The sequence below is a fragment of the Tamandua tetradactyla genome, chromosome 15 (assembly GCF_023851605.1).
Source record: "Tamandua tetradactyla isolate mTamTet1 chromosome 15, mTamTet1.pri, whole genome shotgun sequence".
Lineage (NCBI taxonomy): Eukaryota > Metazoa > Chordata > Mammalia > Pilosa > Myrmecophagidae > Tamandua > Tamandua tetradactyla.
Genome location: NC_135341.1, coordinates 55,703,817 through 55,725,015, shown reverse-complemented (window position 1 = coordinate 55,725,015; position 21,199 = coordinate 55,703,817). Strand labels below are relative to the sequence as shown.

The 21,199-nt window shown below is 40.7% G+C and overlaps 1 protein-coding gene and 1 non-coding gene across 2 annotated transcripts in view; both read left to right on the top strand.

Moving 5' to 3' along the window:
* CMTM8 (CKLF like MARVEL transmembrane domain containing 8) overlaps positions 1-4,539 on the top strand; it is a 102,553-nt gene extending 98,014 nt beyond the window's left edge. The window contains exons 3-4 of the mRNA XM_077129918.1: positions 2,852-2,968; positions 4,133-4,539. Of these exons, the coding sequence (XP_076986033.1) occupies positions 2,852-2,968; positions 4,133-4,216 (201 nt within the window). The 3' untranslated portion in view covers positions 4,217-4,539. The remainder of the gene's footprint in view (positions 1-2,851; positions 2,969-4,132) is intronic.
* Positions 4,540-11,085: 6,546 nt separating this feature from the next.
* Positions 11,086-11,276, top strand: LOC143658177 (U2 spliceosomal RNA). Its single transcript, XR_013163185.1, has one exon. It is a non-coding gene; the product is annotated as a U2 spliceosomal RNA (small nuclear RNA).
* Positions 11,277-21,199: the final 9,923 nt, after the last annotated feature.

Below are 21,199 nucleotides of genomic sequence, written 5' to 3'. Positions count from 1 at the left end.
GATGGCTTGAAGTCACTTCTAATAAACTCTACTCTAAAGTTCTGTGATCTAGTTCTAGCCTTCAGGAAATCTCTGTGGTGCTTAAAGAACCTGCCTCTGCTCTACTGGGGAGAGATTGGGTATGACTAGCAGTTCAGCCTTTTAAACTATATACACCAGTAATACATTATGGAAGATCAACAAGGGACTGCTTACAATTTGAGGGTGTGTTTTTGTTTTTGTTTTTGTTTTTTTGGTCTGTGTACCTTCATTTGCAGGGGAAAAGGACATTTTTATATAAAAAAGGGATAGAATTTCAGGAAAGAATAGTCGTTCCCCCCTACCCCCTCCCAAAAGGAACAGTTGGATATCTTTTGTAAGATACTCTGTTTTCTAGTTGCTCCCACTTGGGTGTGGTCAGGGATGCTTCAAAAATTGACATTGGAGTTGGAGGAGCTTTTAAGGTCTATCAGCTTGAACAGTCTTGGATTCAGGGACTGTTTGTGTTTAGCAATAAGACTTATGTTGCCATGAAGCTCAGTGATATTCTAGAGCTCTCTGAAGCTTTGCATATCCCTCCTTCACTTCTGTAACTACCCACATTTTTTTTTTTTACTTTCACGATAATTGCAGATCTTGACTTCTTTGTCCTTACTTCTTTTTCTTTCATTTTTTTCACTACAGCTCTCTAGCCAAGGCAGCCTCAAAAACACATTCATTTTGGGGAGTGCTAAAGAAAATTAGATTGGGGAAGCAAAAAAATTAGACACTGTGGGATAGTATCAATGGAGGCTTGTAATAAATTTCCAAGACACCCCAATTGGCTGGTATATGTTTCCCTTCTACTTACTTCTCTACAAACCTCTTCCCCATTTATCTCCAAGGGAAATAGGGGTTGCTGATTTCCTTAGAGTTCAGAAAAATGGACTGGACCACATTTATTAAGGGACAGGGTCATTGTGTGTAAGTCATATACTCAGGGAGTCTTTTCCTCATTTCTTCTCTGGTCCCCCACACTCCCCACCCCTCCACCCTCCATCCCTGCTGCTGCGTGGAAAAGACCCAGGACCTGTGTCAGGACAGCTCTGGCCAGGTTGAGCTCTCTCATTCATCTTCATCCCATATATGGGGAACTAGTCACGCTTGGGTGCCCCAGAATACAAGTTCAAGGATATTCATCGCAGTGGTATTTATAATAGTGGAAAAATTCATAATATCTAAATGTTCATAAATATGGAGAAAGTTAAATTATGGGATATCAGTTCAGTGGATTGCACACAGTCACAACAAGAAATGAGGTCAATCTTTTTTAATGACTTGTATAGATGTCTTAGACATCTTTTAAATGAAAAAAAAATACAGAAAGCAAGTTGCACTGTATATAGTTCCATCTGTATAAAAGTGGATGTTTATTGTAGCCCAGAGGAACGCATTGAGGTGGAAATGGAAACATTGACTTTTTTACTCCAAATTATTGTTTAATTTGGATTTTGTTTGGTTATAGTATGTTACTATTTTAGCATTTTCATATTTTTAACATAATACACTGCTAGCTTGCTAGCAAAGTAAGTTTAACTCCCACTATTAAAGCATACAAAATGCAAACTAAAGTTGCCTATTCCTCCAAGATAACTGAATTTAAATTTAACAGTTTGTTTTTTTTAAGAAGGGAGAGAATCCTTTACTTGGCAAATAGTAAACATGCAAAACTCTACATTCTGAGAGTTGATGTGGCAATAACAAAAAAATACCAATTTTTTGTTGTTGTTGTTGTTTTTCCAAAAAAAAGTACAGATGTGTTCCTGGTCCCCCCCAAAAAACACAACCAACGAGCATAGTAATTCACCCACTGGAACCAGAGCTTACTGGGGACGTGATTCTAATAGCAGGCTAGCGTCTTGGGCAGGTGGAACCCTAGGTCTGATCCGGGTGGATGCCCCTAGCTTACATGTCAACCCTCCCAACCCAGGAGCAGTGCAAGCGAAGTATAGGGGTGATGACGGGGAGACATGCCCACTCCAGAATACTGGAGCCTGCATTTGGAAAATTCCACCTACCTTTTTTCCTCCAAGAAGACAAAGATCCCCCTTTCCCCTGCCCATTCCTCTGTGTCTCTGACTTACTGAAGGAATGGTGTTTATGTCCGCAGGGGACCCACTCCTTGAGCGTCCTCCCCCTCCAACCTGGTTTCTGCTGTTGGTTCTGCCCCCTCCCTCCGCCCATATACAGACAAGGAGCAAACTTTGCACATTTCAGAGTATGATTTCCTAGAGTTTAAATATAGCTGAAAACCAAATACTTGCTTGGATTTAAATATCTCTCTTTTCTAAGAATAGGAAAAAATAAGACGAAGCCAAGGATGAGATTAGTTCCCAAAGGGCTATGCTAATATATATCATCTTTTTTATTTTTAAGAACCTGTGGCAAGTACAGAGGTGTTCATTAAAGTGTCCCTCTGTGCTTAGAGCTCTGGGGTTATAAAGTCCACTGGGCCTGTTTTCAGAAAGGCTCTCTGTCAGCTCTGTGTGCAGAAACGTGCTAAAGGGCTGCAGCTGCCACTGGGGGCCAGGGCCTGAGGTCATCCCTCACCATGTGGCACCTACTGCCGGCTTCCTTCTTCAGCCAATATGTTATTGAGTCAAATCTGGTTGAAAGGAAGATCAAGAGCAAGTTAAGGGAGAAAAGCGGCTGAATGGGGCATTGTACAGGAGGGCGTGCTGCATATGAGCTGGCGTAAATGCTCTCCTCTTGTTCTCACTGCCGCCTTGAGGCACTGACAGCTGCCTTCACCCCCCATCGAACTGTCCAGTTGGGCCCCTTAAAACACCTCCTGAGGCCCAGAGGTTCCCAGATGTCTCTCTGTCTCCCCCAGGGCCTGTGCTTTAATGGAAGTGCCTTCGTCTTATACCTCTCGGCCGCCGTGGTGGATGCATCTTCTGTTTCGCCTGAGAGGGACAGCCACAACTTCAACAGTTGGGCAGCCTCATCGGTGAGTCCTCCCTACCATGAGCTGCCACCTCCTCCCCAAGGCCCACCTGGGGTCAGGGAGGGGACAAGGTGATCTGCAGGAACAAGTGCCATTGGCAGTGGTGACACGATGGCCTGAAGTGCAAAGAAACCCACTCTACTTGAGGGAAAGCCAAATGGTTGGAACAAAATAAGTATTTGAGGGACAAGAAGAATATCTGAGGCATTCTAAGAATAATTCCACTGCTTACAGTTTATTAAGTGGGGGACAAGTGGCAGAAAATGGGTACCATATGACTATTTTCTTTTAATGCACTGAACATTCCTAGAAAAATATACACCAACAGATGTTCCTTCTAGGGCCTAGGATTGGGGGATGAAAAGAATGGAAAGAGGGCCTCTACTTTTAAATGTATATACTTCTTTACTGTTTGCCTTTTTCAACCATGTGTGGGTAATATTTTTCTAATTAAAAAAATTATTTTAAGTTTCTCCAAGATTGATCTTAAAACATTCCAGCCCCAAAAGAAGTAGGGAAGGGAAGGAATAAACAGGAATGACAAAATGATCTAATCACGGAGAAGCTGGTTGATAAATACATGGGAGTTCATTATATTCTTACATAGGAAAATCTAAAGTCAGAGAGCATAGGTGCATGCAAGATTAAAAGTCACAGGCTTTGGCAACAGCTGGGCCCAAGTTAGCATGTAGCAGCCATCGGCTGGATGTGGGCGGTGGCAGCCCCCTAAAGAAGGGGCTCCCTTCTCCAGGCCACCCCACACACCACACACAGCAGGGGGACTTACTGCTGCCTCTGGCCTGCTCGGCTCGTTTTGTTAACTGACCAGTTTGCAGACTGAGGTTGAGCCCCAGTCTAAAATGACCTGCACTGAAACAGAAATACACGTACACCCCCAGCACGCACCGCCATCACATTCCTCCCTAAATGAACGCCCTGAGTTTGAGCATACCTATCGACTTTCCAGATGTGTTCCAAAAAATAAAAACAGCACAGCCAGAAATAGTCCCAGAAGGGAGATGATTGAACTGATAAGGTAGTTTCAGACGAGAAAGCCTGGACTCGAGTGAATACTGGGAGTGCATGAACCAGTGGAGGTGAAATGGTAACTTTTACTCATTAGAATACATCCTAAACCTTTTTTCTGTTATGCTTTGTTTTCTCCAGTTCTTTGCCTTCCTGGTCACCATCTGCTATGCCGGAAACACATATTTCAGTTTTATAGCTTGGAGATCCAGGACCATACAGTGATCTGCTATTTTGATAATTCGAAGAAAAAAAAAAAACAGGAAGAATCTCACTGTAAAAACAACTGTAGGTATAATGTATATTTCCAGAGAATTGTATTTAACTAATGTTTTTATAGATTTAGTTAAATTTGCTGGCAGTGCTTTGTTACCGTTAAACTGGATACTTCTTTGCAAGGCACTGTATCCTTATAATGAACTCTTAGGCATGTGGATGTCTTCATAGACCTATTTTCTTAATTATATATAATATTAAGAATGTGTCAAGTTTGTAAACCTAACTCTTAAAATGCCAGACTCTTTTTTTGATTAAATATTTCAAAACTGCGGGTAATGCTGTATCTGATTTGGGAAACGAACCTGTTGTCAAAGCCCAAGGCTGGGTGCTGCGGTAAAACCTTTGTCCTCAGAGCTGCTCAGGTTGATAGTGTTGGGAGACCCCTGTCCACAGTCCCCAGCACAGGACAGTCGGAGGGCTTCATCTCCCCAAGCCTGGGGATCGTCAATGTTCACGCGTCTCACGTGCTAACGAGTTGGGCCAGAAAGGATCTAACAAGATCCTTGGAGATTGGGACTGAGCCCATGCTAAGGGATGCTACTACGCAAAGTGAGTGCTGTGCCAGATATATGCTTCCTAATACAAATTAAAATAAATGCACAATCATGTATGATATTTTGCATACTCCTTAAAACCACCTTGACACTGTGAGTGGCACGTGTACCATATTTTGCAGGAAACACTAGACCCCAAGGTCTCAGTATCTCAAATCTTCAGTGCTTTTATTTTGCCACAACTTTATTAAGTAATATCAGAGGATGGGAAGAACCCAAATCAGTAAAGCAGACGTGTACTTAGAAGGAAATGTTGTTTAGGTAAAAAAAAAAAAAAAAAAAAAAAAGGTTCTTGCTGGTACAGCAGCATGTCTTGGGTAATATTTCAACAAGAGCTTCTTTTTAAAAAACAAGAAACCACAGAAACTTTGGTGTACTTGCTGACAGGGAGCAGTTGGATTTTACTCCATCAACAGGGCCCCCTGCGGTCTCCGCTTCTTGTTCTCCTACTTGTTCAGCAGTTCTGTTTCTTTCAGTTGTTTGTTTGACTTGGTCTTCCTGTTTATCTGATTCTAATTATATATCTAAGCTGTTTACCCCTGTATGGAGGAGATGTGATTTCTTCAGTGTCTAATAATATCCCGGACTTTTTAAAGTTAAAAATGAAGCGTGATCTTAGATTGTAGACTAAACCCAGAGAGGGTGGGGGTGGGGGGAGACGACCAAAAATGGCAGGTGGAAGCATACGAGGCCACTCAGAGTCTAGCGTTTAGCCAGCCATGGAAAGCTGAGCTTCAGCAGCGCAGATCTACAGGTACCTGAAGCTGCAGTCTTTCGGAAGCTGCATCCCCAGTTATCACCAAGGCAGCCTCCAACAGGCTTATCTGCAAGAAAAACTGAAATAACTAGTCTGTGTGCTCTGCCTCTCCATCTGTCCATCTTTCCCTCTCTCACACTCATACCACCTTCCACCTACTCTGGGTTTTTTTTTTTTTTTTTGAGCACTTTATAAAGCCTGCTTTTATCTTATGTGTGTTGTAGGTGTGATTTTCTATAATCGTGGCCACATTTAGAGGAAACACCTTCTGGGGTAAAAAATACCATAAATCACACTTAAAAATGTTCCCCAAATAAGCTACAACTTTAGGTCTTTCTTGAACCAGTAGCAAAATGATCTATTTCAAGAGAAGATGACTGGTTTGTTTCCATGCAGGGCACAAAGTCTTTGTCTATGTGGCTTTTCAAGAGCGTGACCCTTTCTGTTGCCCTGAGAGTTCATGAAAAAAAAAACCCTCTTATTTTCAACTGGGAGGAAATTCTTTCTTCTCTTGAATACTGATGGACTTTGTTCATGAGTAATTTTTAAGTGTGAGTTTTCAGACAACAAAATGAGTCTCCACTGTCCAGAGGAGCATGAGTTTTGAACTTGAGTTGCTTTATTTTTTTCTTTGAAGAAAGAAGAAAATAAGATAAAAAACCACAAACAACACAGCCAAATAACAAGAATAGGCTTCTAGAGAGGATTTGAAAAATATTGTTAAAGGGATAGCAGATAGTATGCTTCAACTTTTTTCTGCCATCTGTGCTTGCCTTCCGCATTCATTTCCCAATCCTTCTGTGTCCTCTTTGATGGACCTGAATGGATTTCTAATTTGATGTATTTACCCACTCGTGGCAAATCAGTAAAATCCTTTAGGTAATAAATGTCTCTCCTTTGTTATTTCCAGCTCATACCCACGGAAGATTAACATTTGGCCAGTATTTGAAAACTAGAGACAAGGGTGCTGACTATCAATTTTGGGGGGTAGATTTTTAAATTCATAGGAGAATCCCTTTGGGTTATCTATCATCACACACGCATACAAAGATTTTAAGTACTTAAAATATCTCTGCGGGGCACAGATATTTAGAAACTCTAAGCGAAGATGCAGTCCTGGGTAGAAAATCAATTTAAAATCTGTATTCCTATTCCCCTAGATTATCCTTATTTTAATTTAAAAGATGAGTTTTCACAGAAAAACAATCCTGGCACACACACACACACACACACTGAAAGGCAGCAACCTAAGAGGTATTTATTAACTTGGCCTCACAGATGTGTTCAGGCAACATCCTGCTGCTAAAGTGAACCATTAGCAAGCGGCTATGAAAGAAAATGAGAGTACTGTTTCAGTGTTCATGACTTAGGAGAATAGGGAAGATGAGGATATATCTTGTTATAATTTAGAGGGCATATAAAAATTCAGATATTTAGGATATATATAAGAGAGAAGGTTTGGGGAAAGGGTGTAGCGTCATAGAAATGATGACTTCAGAAAGTTAGGAGGCTGATTGGCAAGAAAGTTCTTCACAGAGGAACCCTTTCATTTGAGAGGTTTCATGTCAATGGCAGAATATTGTTTCGCGAGATTATTTGGAATAGCTAAATTTAATCCTAGACGTAGCAGAGTGGCTGCCACCCCAATACGTTTTCTCCCTCCTCTCGGTATCTAACTACCCTAGTTTCTATTCAGTGTCCACTCTTTTAAGAGAGCTTCTAAAAATATGGAACTATTAAACTTTCCCACCTGGGAACCCCCTGATACTCTCTCACATTAGGGACTTCCCAAGTTAATAGGCCAAACCCTAGACCTTGAGTCTTGCTCTCACGAAACTTATTTTTGTTGTGGAGAAGCTAAGCCCAACTATAATTATATCTAAGAGTTACTTCCAGAGAACTTTTGTTGCTCAGATGTGGCCTTTCTCTCTCTAAGCCCAACTCTGCAGAAAATCATTACCCTCCCCGCTACATGGAACATGACGTCAAGGGGTATGATTCTCTCTGGCAAGGTGGGCTATGACTTTCAGGGATGAGCCTGACCCTGGCACAGTGGGATCGACAATGCTTTCCTGACCAAAAGGGGAAAAAGAAGTGTAACAAAATAAGGTATCACTGGCTGAGAGAGTCCAAATAGAGTCAAGAGGCTATTCTGGAGGCTACTCTTGTGTAAGCTTCAGCTCGATAATGCTAATTGCCATGGTTTGCCAAACCCCAAACAGCATTCCTGTTAACCCTAAAGAACACTCAGGGCTTTATCTGAGATTCTACAAAAGTTCCATGCACTAAGTTTACTTTTCAGAAACCTAAAACCTTCGGATGGTTCCTAGGCCAGATAAGCCCTAAAACCCAGAGGGGCCAGCCTCTCCAAGAACATCAACCAGTTCCATCCACCTATCCCATTCTGTTGATACTCCTTTTCAATATAAAAAAAAAAAGTTAGAATGGGAATAACCCAAATATCCCTAAAGATTAGGAGAAGCATTAAAGGGGTACAATTCATGAATTGTTACAAGGGTAAAACACTTCTGCAAAATGTTAATGGGAAAACTGGGTGTGTAGGGTGTATATAGAAACTCTGTACATCCTACATGATGCTTCTGTAAACCTATAACTGCTTTCATTAAAGAGAAAAAAAGAGAGAGTGGCTTCTAAAAACAACAGCCCCTCTCCTCAGATTGAGACTGAAGAAATATAGTAGCTAAAGAGTTGCTGGCCAATATTTTGTGATCACAAAGGGCAGCCAGTCATAGGATGAAGGGAACTAGAAGGCAGCTCACAGAGTTGGAAAGAAACTTCATCAACGATTACATCATTGAGCCATTTAATCAGTTCAGCCCTGAATGCCACTAAACTCTGGACTTTACAATTACCTGAGCAATCTTAACCACTTTGCTGAAACTAATTTCTGTTACCTGCAACAGCATGCATCCAAACAATACACAGAACATCCTGGCAAATGGCTTTTAACAAAAACATAATGTCTGGCTTCTGATGAACTTTCTAAAAGTAAGTCACCATAGGGTCTTAGGTAGATAATGATGAAATGTCAACTTTAGCAACAGTACCGAAATTGACCTAGCTATAGAAGTGTAGAAAAGGAGATATGGAGAGTCCACCTGAGATAGTAGCTCAAGCCTTCCGAGGTTATAGTTTAAGGATGGTAATAGCATGGGACAATTCTAGAAAAACAGCAAGGAAGAGGGATACCGAAGGGAGTTTTTATGACCTGACTTTGGCCACAGGAATAAGAAAGCTGAGTATGAAGGAGGAAATTGAACAATCTGACTTGCAACCATCTTAACTTATTAGAGGAGCCCTACCTTATTGTGTCTCAAAGATAAAGTCACTCTGGAGAAGTAGCTTCCCTTTCCAGCCATTCAATGCCAAAGAAAATTGACCCTGTAAGAGTGAGGACTGGACCTAACTACCTTGCATTTAGGAAAAAGAGCTTAGGTATCAGAGGTGGTGCATTTTTTTCAAATTAAAACCACAAGGGTGGGCAACGGTGGCTCAGTGGCAGAGTTCTCACCTGCCATGCCAGAGACCCAGGTTCGATTCCTAGTGCTTGCCCATGTAATAAAACAAACAAACAAAACGAACAAACAAAAAACCACAAAATGCCACTGCAGCCTTTCAACTGGCTAAAATTTTAAAGAGTGACCATATCAAGAGTTAGTAAGAATGTGGGACATCTGCAATTCTCATGCATTGCTAGTGGGAGCGAAAAATGGTACAATTACTTTAGTGGTTTCTCATAAAGTTAAATATACACTTATATGACCCAGCAATTCCATTCCTAGAATTCACCCAAGAGAATTATGTCTACAAAGAGACTTGTGCAAGAATATGCATAGTATCTTGTATCCATTACTGCCCCAAACTGGAAACAACCCAAATGTCTATCAACAGTGAATAGGGAAGTAAACTGTGATGCATTCATACAATGGCATACTACTGATACATACTAAGACATCGTGTGGAATGAATAAAGCCAGATTAAAATAGGTAATGTTCAATTCCACTTACATGAATTTCTAGAGTAGGCAAAACAAAGCTATAGTGACAGGAAAACAATCGGCGGTTACCTTAGGTTGGAGGGATTGGTTGGAAAGGGGCACCATTCTGAGGCAATGAAAATATTCTACATCTTGATTATGGTGGAGGGTGCATGGGTATATATGTATATCAGATTGTGCAACAGGACTGATTGTAAAAATTCAGAAATGGATAGCACAATACTACCTAACTGTAATACGATAATGTTAGTACACTGAATGAAGCTGAATGTGAGAATGATAGAGGGAGGAGGGCTAAGGGCACAAATAAATTCAGAAGGAAAGACAGACGCTAAAGACTGAGATGGTATAATCTAGGAATGCCTAGAGTATACAATAATTGTGACTAAATGTACAAATTAAAAAAAAATGTTTTTGCATGAGGAAGACCAAAGGAATGTCAATATTGCAGGGTTTTGAAAATAGATGGTAATTCACATTTTAAAACCTTATGTGTAGTAAGCGTCGTGCTGGGAATCAAGGAAACAAATACCAGAAGCTCTAAGTAAGTCAAAACCCTTTCATGGTAACTTCCGGAGAAGATGGCGGCTTAGTAAGACGCGCGGGTCTTAGTTCCTCCTCCAGAACAGCTACTAGGAAAGTAGAAACAATACAGAACAGCTCCCGGAGCAACGACAGAGACCAAGAAGACAGCGTATCCCATTCTGGAACAGCTGACTGGCTGGGAGAACCCTCTCCGGTGAGATCGCCGAGGGGCGCAGGCTTCCCCGGGCCGGGGCGGCAGGTGGCCGGAGTCCCTCCCTCCCTCCTTCCCGGGCCAGCTGGGAGCATTGGACAGGCAGTCCCCTCAAGCTGCGGCGGCTGGCGCCCCCCCCCCCCCCCCACGCAGCCCCCTGGAGAACGGCGACCAGGGTCCCTTCCAAACACGTGGCTTCCCGGTCCGGCTGGGAACAGTGGATAGGCACTCCCCCAAGCCGCGGCGGCTAGCGCCCCCCCACCACACTTGGCGCCCCGGGCCAGCTGGGAAATTTGGACAGGTGCTCCCCCAAGCCGCGGAGGCCAGCGACCCTCCCTGCGCGCGGATCCCCGAGCCGGCTGGGAGATTCGGATTGGCACTCCCCCAAGCCCCTTCGGCTGGTGACCCCCCCCACAGCGAGAGTTTTCCAAAGTTAAAGGAGCCACAGCATCTTTTACTGGTGGGACCTGCAGACAGATGAGCGCCACAAGCGCCACCTACTGGGCAGGATAAGAAAAACAGAGCCCAGAGATTTCACAGAAAAATCTTTCAACCTGCTGGGTCTCACACCCAGGGAAATCTGATTAAATGCCCAGACGCCAGCAGAAGATAACTGATCACGCTCAGAAAATCAAAGATATGGCCCAGTGAAAGGAACAAACCAATAGTTAAAATGAGATACAGGAGTTGAGACAACTAATGCTGAATATACGAACAGAAATGGAAAACCTCTTCAAAAACCAAATCGGATCGCTTCTTGGCCTTTTGGCTAAGATCAAGTATAGTATCTGTTCTTATCAGTTTAATATCTGATATGTCCAATATCTGAGGACAACGTATTAAATTGATTTTTGGGAGAGGGATTTGGAAAAGGAGCTTGCTCCATCCATTCCAAGCATCATCTTGGTATTGCAGCACTTCCAGGAATGGTGCCTATCTCTCTTTGGGATATTATATTTGTTAAAAAAAAAAAAGCCGTGGACTTCCAGAGAAGATGGCGGCTTAGTAAGACGCATGGGTCTTAGTTCCTCCTCCAGAAAAGCAACTAAAGAAACAGAAACAATACGAAACAGCTCCTGGAGCCACGACAGAAACCAAAAAGACAGCGTACCCCATTCTGGAACGGCTGAATGGGCAGGGAGAATCCGCTGCGGTGAGATACCCGAGGGGCGCGCGTTTTCCCGGCCAGGGCGGCTGGCGACTGGGGTCCCCTCCACGCACGTGGCTCCCCGGTCTGACTGGGAACGTTGGATAGCGGGACCCTCCCGCCACACTTGGCGTCTCGGGCCAGCTGGGCAATTTGGACCGGCACTCCCCCAAGCCGCAGTGGCCGGCGACCCCCCCCCCCACGTGCGGTTTCCCGGGCCGACTGCGAGATTCGGATTGGCAAGTTAAAGGAGCCACAGCATCTTTTACTGGTGGGACCCGCAGACAGACGAGCGCCACGAGCGCCACCTACTGGGCAGGAAAAGAAAAACAGAGCCCAGAGATTTCACAGAAAAACCTTTCAACCAGCCGGGTCCCACACCCAGGGAAATCTGATCAAATGCCCAGACACCAGCAGAAAATAATGGATGACGCTCGGAAAATTGAAGATATGGCCCAGTCAAAGGAACAAACCAATAGTTCAAATGAGATACAGGAGCTGAGACAACTAATGCTGAATATACGAACAGAAATGGAAAAACTCTTCAAAAACCAAATCAATAAATTGAGGGAGGACATGAAGAAGACATGGGCTGAACAAAAAGAAGAAATAGAAAATCTGAAAAAACAAATCACAGAACTTATGGGAGTGAAGGACAAAGAAGAAAAAATGGAAAAAACAAAGGATACCTACAATGGTAGATCTAAAGAGACAGAAGCTACAATTAGTGAACTGGAGGATGGAACATCTGAATTCCAAAAAGAAACAGAAACTATAGGGAAAAGAATGGAAAATTCGAACAGAGGATCAGGGAACTGAATGACAATATGAAGCGCACAAATATACGTGTTGTGGGTGTCCCAGAAGGAGAAGAGAAGGAAAATGGATGAGAAAAACTAATGGAAGAAATTATCACTGAAAATTTCCCAACTCTTATGAAAGACCTAAAATTAAAGATCCAAGAAGTGCAGCGCACCCCAAAGAGATTAGACCCAAATAGGTGTTCTCCAAGACACTTACTAGTTAGAATGTCAGAGGTCAAAGAGAAAGAGAGGATCTTGAAAGCAGCAAGAGAAAAACAATCCATCACATACAAGGGAAACCCAATAAGACTATGTGTAGATTTCTCAGCAGAAACCATGGAAGCTAGAAGACAGTGGGATGATATATTTAAATTACTAAAAGAGAAAAACTGCCAACCAAGACTTCTATATCCAGCAAAATTGTCCTTCAAAAATGAGGGAGAAATTAAAACATTCTCAGACAAAAAGTCACTGAGAGAATTTGTGACCAAGAGACCAGCTCTGCAAGAAATACTAAAGGGAACACTAGAGTCAGATATGAAAAGACAGAAGAGAGAGGTATGGAGAAGAGTGTAGAAAGAAGGAAAATCAGATATGATATATATAATACAAAAGGCAAAATGGTAGAGGAAAATATTATCCAAACAATAATAACACTAAATGTTAATGGAATGAATTCCCCAATCAAAAGACATAGACTGGCAGAACGGATTAAAACACAGGATCCTTCTATATGCTGTCTACAGGAAACACATCTTAGACCCAAAGATAAACATAGGTTGAAAGTGAAAGGTTGGGAAAAGATATTTTATGCAAATAACAATCAGAAAAGAGCAGGAGTAGCTATACCAATATCCAACAAATTAGACTTCAAATGTAAAACAGTTAAAAGAGACAAAGAAGGACACTATCTACTAATAAAAGGAACAATTAAACAAGAAGACATAACAATCATAAATATTTATGCACCGAACCGGAATGCCCCTAAATACGTGAGGAATACACTGCAAACACTGAAAAGGGAAATAGACACATCTACCATAATAGTTGGAGACTTCAATTCACCACTCTCATCAATGGACAGAACATCTAGACAGAGGATCAATAAAGAAATAGAGAATCTGAATATTACTATAAATGAGCTAAACTTAACAGACATTTATAGGACATTACATCCCACAAAAGCAGGATACACCTTTTTCTCAAGTGCCCATGGATCATTCTCAAAGATAGACCATATGCTGGGTCACAAAGCAAGTCTTAACAAATTTAAAAAGATTGAAATCATACACAACACTTTCTCGGATCATAAAGGAATGAAGTTGGAAATCAATAATAGGCGGAGTGCCAGAAAATTCACAAATACGTGGAGGCTCAACAACACACTCTTAAACAACGAGTGGGTCAAAGAAGAAATTGCAAGAGAAATTATTAAATATCTCGAGGCGAATGAAAATGAAAACACAACATATCAAAACCTATGGGACGCAACAAGGGCAGTGCTAAGAGGGAAATTTATTGCCCTAAATGCCTATATCAGAAAAGAAGAAAAGGCAAAAATTCAGGAATTAACTGTCCACTTGGAAGAACTGGAGAAAGAACAGCAAACTAACCCCAAATCAAGCAAAAGGAAAGAAATAACAAAGATTAGAGCAGAAATAAATGAAATTGAAAACATGAAAACAATAGAGAAAATCAATGAGACCAGAAGTTGGTTCTATGAGAAAATCAATAAGATTGATGGGCCCTTAGCAAGATTGACAAAAAGAAGAAGAGAGAGGATGCAAATAAATAAGATCAGAAATGGAAGAGGAGACATAACCACTGACCTCACAGAAATAAAGGAGGTAATAACAGGATACTATGAACAACTTTACGCTAATAAATACAACAATTTAGATGAAATGGACGGGTTCCTGGAAAGACATGAACAACCAACTTTGACTCAAGAAGAAATAGATGACCTCAACAAACCAATCACAAGTAAAGAAATTGAATCAGTCATTCAGAAGCTTCCTAAAAAGAAAAGTCCAGGACCAGACGGCTTCACATGTGAATTCTATCAAACATTCCAGAAAGAATTAGTACCAACTCTCCTCAAACTCTTCAAAAAAATTGAAGTGGAGGGAAAGCTACCTAATTCATTCTATCAAGCCAACATCACCCTCATACCAAAACCAGGCAAAGATATTACAAAAAAAGAAAACTACAGACCAATCTCTCTAATGAATATAGATGCAAAAATCCTCAATAAAATTCTAACAAATCGGATCCAACAACACATTAAAAGAATTATACATCATGACCAAATAGGATTCGTCCCAGGTATGCAAGGATGGTTCAACATAAGAAAATCAATTAATGTAATACACCATATCAACAAATCAAAGCAGAAAAATCACATGATCATCTCAATTGATGCAGAGAAGGCATTTGACAAGATTCAACATCCTTTCCTGTTGAAAACATTTCAAAAGATAGGAATACAAGGGAACTTCCTTAAAATGATAGAGGGAATATATGAAAAACCCACAGCTAATATCATCCTCAAAGGGGAAAAACTGAAAACTTTCCCCCTAAGATCAGGAACAAGACAAGGATGTTCATTATCACCACTATTATTCAACATCATGTTGGAGGTTCTAGCCAGAGCAATTAGACAAGAAAAAGAAATACAAGGCATCAAAATTGGAAAGGAAGAAGTAAAACTATCACTGTTTGCAGACGATATGATACTATACGTCGAAAACCCTGAAAAATCCACAACAAAACTACTACAGCTAATAAATGAGTACAGCAAAGTAGCAGGTTACAAGATCAACATTCAAAAATCTGTAGCATTTCTATACACTAGTAATGAACAAGCTGAGGGGGAAATCAAGAAACGAATTCCATTTACAATTGCAACTAAAAGAATAAAATACCTAGGAATAAATTTAACCAAAGAGACAAAAAACCTATACAAAGAAAACTACAAAAAACTGCAAAAAGAAATCACAGAAGACCTAAATAGATGGAAGGGCATACCGTGTTCATGGATTGGAAGACTAAATATAGTTAAGATGTCAATTCTACCTAAATTGATTTACAGATTCAACGCAATACCAATCAAAATCCCAACAACTTATTTTTCAGAAATAGAAAAACCAATAAGCAAATTTATCTGGAAGGGCAGGGTGCCCCGAATTGCTAAAAGTATCTTGAGGAAAAAAAACAAAGCTGGAGGTCTCACGCTGCCGAACTTTAAGGCATATTATGAAGCCACAGTGGTCAAAACAGCATGGTATTGGCATAAAGATAGATATATCGACCAATGGAATCGAATAGAATGCTCAGATATAGACCCTCTCATCTATGGACATTTGATCTTTGATAAGGCAGTCAAGCCAACTCACCTGGGACAGAACAGTCTCTTCAATAAATGGTGCCTAGAGAACTGGATATCCATATGCAAAAGAATGAAAGAAGACCCGTATCTCACACCCTATACAAAAGTAAACTCAAAATGGATCAAAGATCTAAACATTAGGTCTAAGGCCATAAAACAGTTAGAGGAAAATGTAGGGAGATATCTTATGAAACTTACAATTGGAGGCATTTTTATGGACCTTAAACCTAAAGCAAGAGTACTGAAGAAAAAAAGAAAGAAATTGGAGCTCCTCAAAATTAAACACTTTTGTGCATCAAAGAACTTCATCAAGAAAGTAGAAAGACAGCCTATGCAATGGGAGACAATATTTGGAAACGACATATCAGATAAAGGTCTAGTATCCAGAATTTATAATGAGATTGTCCAACTCAACAACAAAAAGACAGCCAACCCAATTACAAAATGGGAAAAAGACTTGAACAGACACCTACCAGAAGAGGAAATACAAATGGCCAAAAGGCACATGAAGAGATGCTCAGTGTCCCTGGCCATTAGAGAAATGCAAATCAAAACCACAATGAGATATCATCTCACACCCACCAGAATGGCCATTATCAACAAAACAGAAAATGACAAGTGCTGGAGAGGATGCGGAGAAAGAGGCACACTTATCCACTGTTGGTGCGAATGTCAAATGGTGCAACCACTGTGGAAGGCAGTTTGGCGGTTCCTCAAAAAACTGAATATAGAATTGCCATCTGACCCAGCAATACCATTGCTAGGTATCTACTCAAAGGACTTAAGGGCAAAGACACAAACGGACATTTGCACACCAATGTTTATAGCAGCGTTATTTACAATTGCAGAGAGATGGAAACAGCCAAAATGTCCTTCAACAGACGAGTGGCTAAACAAACTGTGGTGTATACATACGATGGAATATTATGCAGCTTTAAGACAGAATAAACTTGTGAAACATGTAATAACATGGATGGACCTAGAGAACATTATGCTGAGTGAGTCTAGCCAAAAACTAAAGGACAAATACTGTATGGTCCCACTGATGTGAACTGACATTCGAGAATAAACTTGGAATATGTCATTGGTAACAGAGACCAGCAGGAGTTAGAAACAGGGTAAGATAATGGGTAATTGGAGCTGAAGGGATACAGACTGTGCAACAGGACTAGATACAAAAACTCAAAAATGGACAGCACAATAATACCTAATTGTAAAGTAATCATGTTAAAACACTGAATGAAGCTGCATCTGAGCTATAGGTTTTTTGTTTGTTTGTTTGTTTGCATCTTTTTTTCTTTTTCCTTTTCTTTTTTTTACTATTATTATTATTTTTATTTTTTTCTCTATATTAACATTCTATATCTTTTTCTGTTGTTTTGCTAGTTCTTTTCCTAAATAGATGCAAATGTACTAAGAAATGATCATGCATCTATGTGATGATGTTAAGAATTACTGGTAGCATATGTAGAATGGAATGATTTCTAAATGTTGTGTTAATTCCTTTTTTTCCTTTAATTAATAAAAAAAAAACCTTATGTGTAAGACTAAAGCAAAAAATGTTTATTTGGTACAAAATTTATATTTTGATTAGTACATCTCCTAATATAACTTATATAGACAGTTTAATGGAATACTGTTAATACATGGAACCTTGAGTATGACATGAGATTTTGTAGGTTTGTCCAGAGTGATGCCCTGATAAATCCCAGAGTGATTTGAACAGTGAATAAAAAAGTATTTGCAAAGTCCCCTTGGGGAAATGGTGAGAAAAAGGGGAAATTCAACTTCCCCATTTGGAGAAGGCCTGATATTGTCACAAGCAGCGAGGACAACAAAATCAATAGGCTGAACCCTCAACTTGGGGGTTGTTCACATGAAACTCATCCCCGCAAAGGATAGGTTAAGCCTACTTAAAATTAGGCATAAGAGTCACCCCCAGCTTCTTTTATCTACATTATGGGCAGATGAGTAAAACATATGGATTAAAAATAAATAAATAATGGGGGAACATATGTTAAAATAAATTTAGTAGATTGAAATGCTACTGATCAATGAAAGGGAAGGGTTAGGGGTATGGTATGTATGAATTTTTTTCTGTTATCTTTTTATTTCTTTTTCTGAATTGATGCAAATGTTCTAAGAAATTATCATGATGATGAATACACAACTATGTGATTAAAAAAGAAAAAAAGAATGTTCATATTGTATATTGAGTGGTTTTATTAATAAAAGTTTTTTTAAAAAAGTAAAATAAATGAAGTGGGTGGGGGGAAGAGTCACTCCCAGATAACCTCTTTGGTTGCTCAGATGTGGCCTGTCTCTCAGCCAACAGGGCAAGCAAACTCACCGCCCTCCTCCTCTCTATGTGGGACATGACTCCCAGGGGTGTAAACCTCCCTGGCAAGATGGGACAGAAATCCTAGAATGAGCTGGGACTCAGCATCAAGGGATTGAGAAAAGCTTCTCAACTGAAAGAGAGAAGAGAGAAATGAGACAAAATAAAGTGTCAGTGGCTGAGAGATTTCAAATGGAGTCGAGAGGTTATCCCGGAGGTTATTTTTACGCATTATATAGATACCCCCTTTTTAGTTAAGGTGTATTAGGTTAGAGGGAAGTGCCTAAAACTGTAGAGCTGTGTTCCAGTAGCCGCGTTTCTTTAAGATGATTGTATAATAATATAGCTTTCATGAACGATTGCGTGATTGTGAAAACCTTGCTCTGATGCTCCATTTATCTATGGTATGAACAGATAAGTAAAAAAATATGGATTAGAAGTAAATAAATAATAGGGGGAACAAATGTTTAAATAAATTGAGTACAGGGAAATAGTAGTGGTCATAGAGAGGGAGGGACAAGGAATATGGTATGTATGAATTTTCTCCTTTTTCTTTTTATTTCTTTTTCTGGAGTGCTATAAATGTTCTGAGAAATGATCATGGTGATGAATACACAGCTATGTGATGATATTGTGAGCCACTGATTGCACACCAAGTACGAAATGTTCATATGTTAAGAATGTTTGTGTTATATGGTTGATTGGTTTTATTAATAAAAATTTTTAAAAGAATTCATGACTGTTCAATTAAAATGCATTTTATTTTATGTAAATTAAATTTATGTAAATTTTGCCTTGATACAGTTGCTTTTAAAAGACAGGGGGAAAAGATAGGGCATTTAAAAATGTCCATTATAGTCCTTATCCTAATCTGCCATGCTGTTGAAGCATCTGAATACTCTCTGCCTCCCATCTGGTTTGTGATCTTTTGGAGAGTCATGATGGTGGGTTGTTCTCCTTCCCTCTGTTGGTCAGCACAATGCTTGTAACATAGTTAGTGAATGTCTGCTGACGTCAAGGGACTGGGAAGTTAATGCAGATCCTGAAGAACCCTGAAGGATTAGCAGTTTAGAAGTCAAAGAAGGTGTAGTGAGCCAAGAGAGGGCAGCATGCCTGAGAGTAGCCTGCAAATCTACCACTGTCCCAATAAGACTGCAGAGTGGGAAGCTAGGACCAGGCAAGTGAGGGCTCTGTGTATTACAGGGGAGCCCTCTCTGAGCAGACCTGGGACAGATCTGTGGGTGAAGATCTCGATATATAGATATGTTTATAATATGTGGAACTAGATGGCCAAAAGAGTGCTTAATAAATGAGAGCTACTAGGTGGTCAGAGAGCTGGCTATCTGGATGTTTTAGTTTCTGGCTGCTAGAACATACAGTGGGTTGGCTTAGAAAATAGGAATTTATTGCCTCACAGTTTTGATGCCAGGAGAAGTCCAGAATTGAGGCATCAGTAAGGCGCTGCTTTGCTGAGGCTGGATCCTTGGTCCTTGGCTTTTTGGTCACATGGCAATGCACGTGGCGGTGTCTCCTGGCTTCTCTCCCTGTCTGACTTTCACTCTAATGGTCCCCAGAAATCTGGATTAAAGCCCAACCTGATTCAGTGGGGCCACACCTTAACTGAAACAACACCTTGAAGAGATCTTACTTCCAATAGTCATGCCCACCAGAACGTGGACCAAAACCAAGTACATGTCCCAACTGAGGTACAGAAGTCGATCTGTGGTGGTGGGAAGACACAACTAGCTGACTGGTTTCTGGAACATGTCAATAGCTAGTGCTTATAAACTGTAGGAACTAACAACTTCCAAACATTTAATGATACCGTATTAGCTTGAACCAGGAGAAACTGCTAATATTCATCTCTCTTTGACCTACAAAAATGGTAATTTCAAATCATTCAACCTACAACTTTACACTTGATAAGTAGTTTTCACAAATGATGTCAATTGGAACTCTTGTGCCATAGACAGGGCAAGTGTGCACAGTCCTTTTATCTGCTGGGGACCAGTGAGGCTCCATTAAATGGTCAGTGACTTCCTCAAGGTCAGACAGTGAATAATTAGAATCACATGGTGTGAATGGAGATTTTTCTCACACCTGGTCCCTAGCTCTTCCAAGATAATTTGAAAACATATCTAGTGTGAGGAAAGGAACCATGGGAACACTATAAAGGGTGTGGGGATAAAGTGGTAGAATACTTTCAGAAGGCTGGCTGGCAATATGTATAAAGAGCCTGAAAAATGTTTATTACCTTTGCCTTGCAGATGCATCTCTTAGGACTCTCAGAGTTGTGCACAAAGATGTTAATCCTGGCTTTTTGTCTAATAGGGAAAAAGTTGGAGTCAGCCTAAAAATCTAACCATAAGAGAATGGTTAACTAAGATGCTAAATCCATTCATTGAGCCTTTAGAAGTTCATGTATTCCAATACTCCCCGCCCCTCTCCTTCTCTCTCTCTTTATTCAATGCCACTTTCCCCCAGAAGCTTTCTCAATTCCTCAGATTGCCTAAAAATACTTTTACAGATCTAAATAGTCTTTTATTTCTGCCTTAAAGATAGCCTCCGATGTGTATGATTATGGAAACAACAACCCACAGGGTTTACCCTCACTCCCCAGGTAATGGAGCCTTCTTCAGATATAGGGGAACATAAGGAATTAATGGTAAAATACATATTTTTTACTATGGGCCAGACACTATTCTAGTACTATATGTATTATCCCATTATATGCCACAGTCATCCAGTGAAGTCAGTTCTATCATTGTCCCATTTACAGATGAGGAAATGGGGGCTCAAATGGGGGGTGGGCGATAACTTACCCAAAGTCACACCTCCAGAAAGTGATGGAGCCAGGTGGTAAACCCAGGCGGTCTGGTCACAGGGTCCTGCGCCTCAGCCACACAGCCAGGCAGCACAGAAACAGATTCTGCAACCCCACCTGGCATCAAGGGCCAGACTTCCTTGTTTATCCCTCAGCCATGAGTACGCACTGCTCTCTATTTGCTGTGCCTCAGCCACTCTGGTCTGTTTAACCTCTTATTTCCTCTCATGATCCTTCCAGCCTAAAATTCCCGCCTTCTCTCTAGATGCCCTTTGGCTTCTCCTGCCTGTACTTTCCCCCTACTAACTCCCTCCCAGTGCCTCCCAGTCCACCCCTCCAAGAGAGAGGATCTGATTGGTTCTG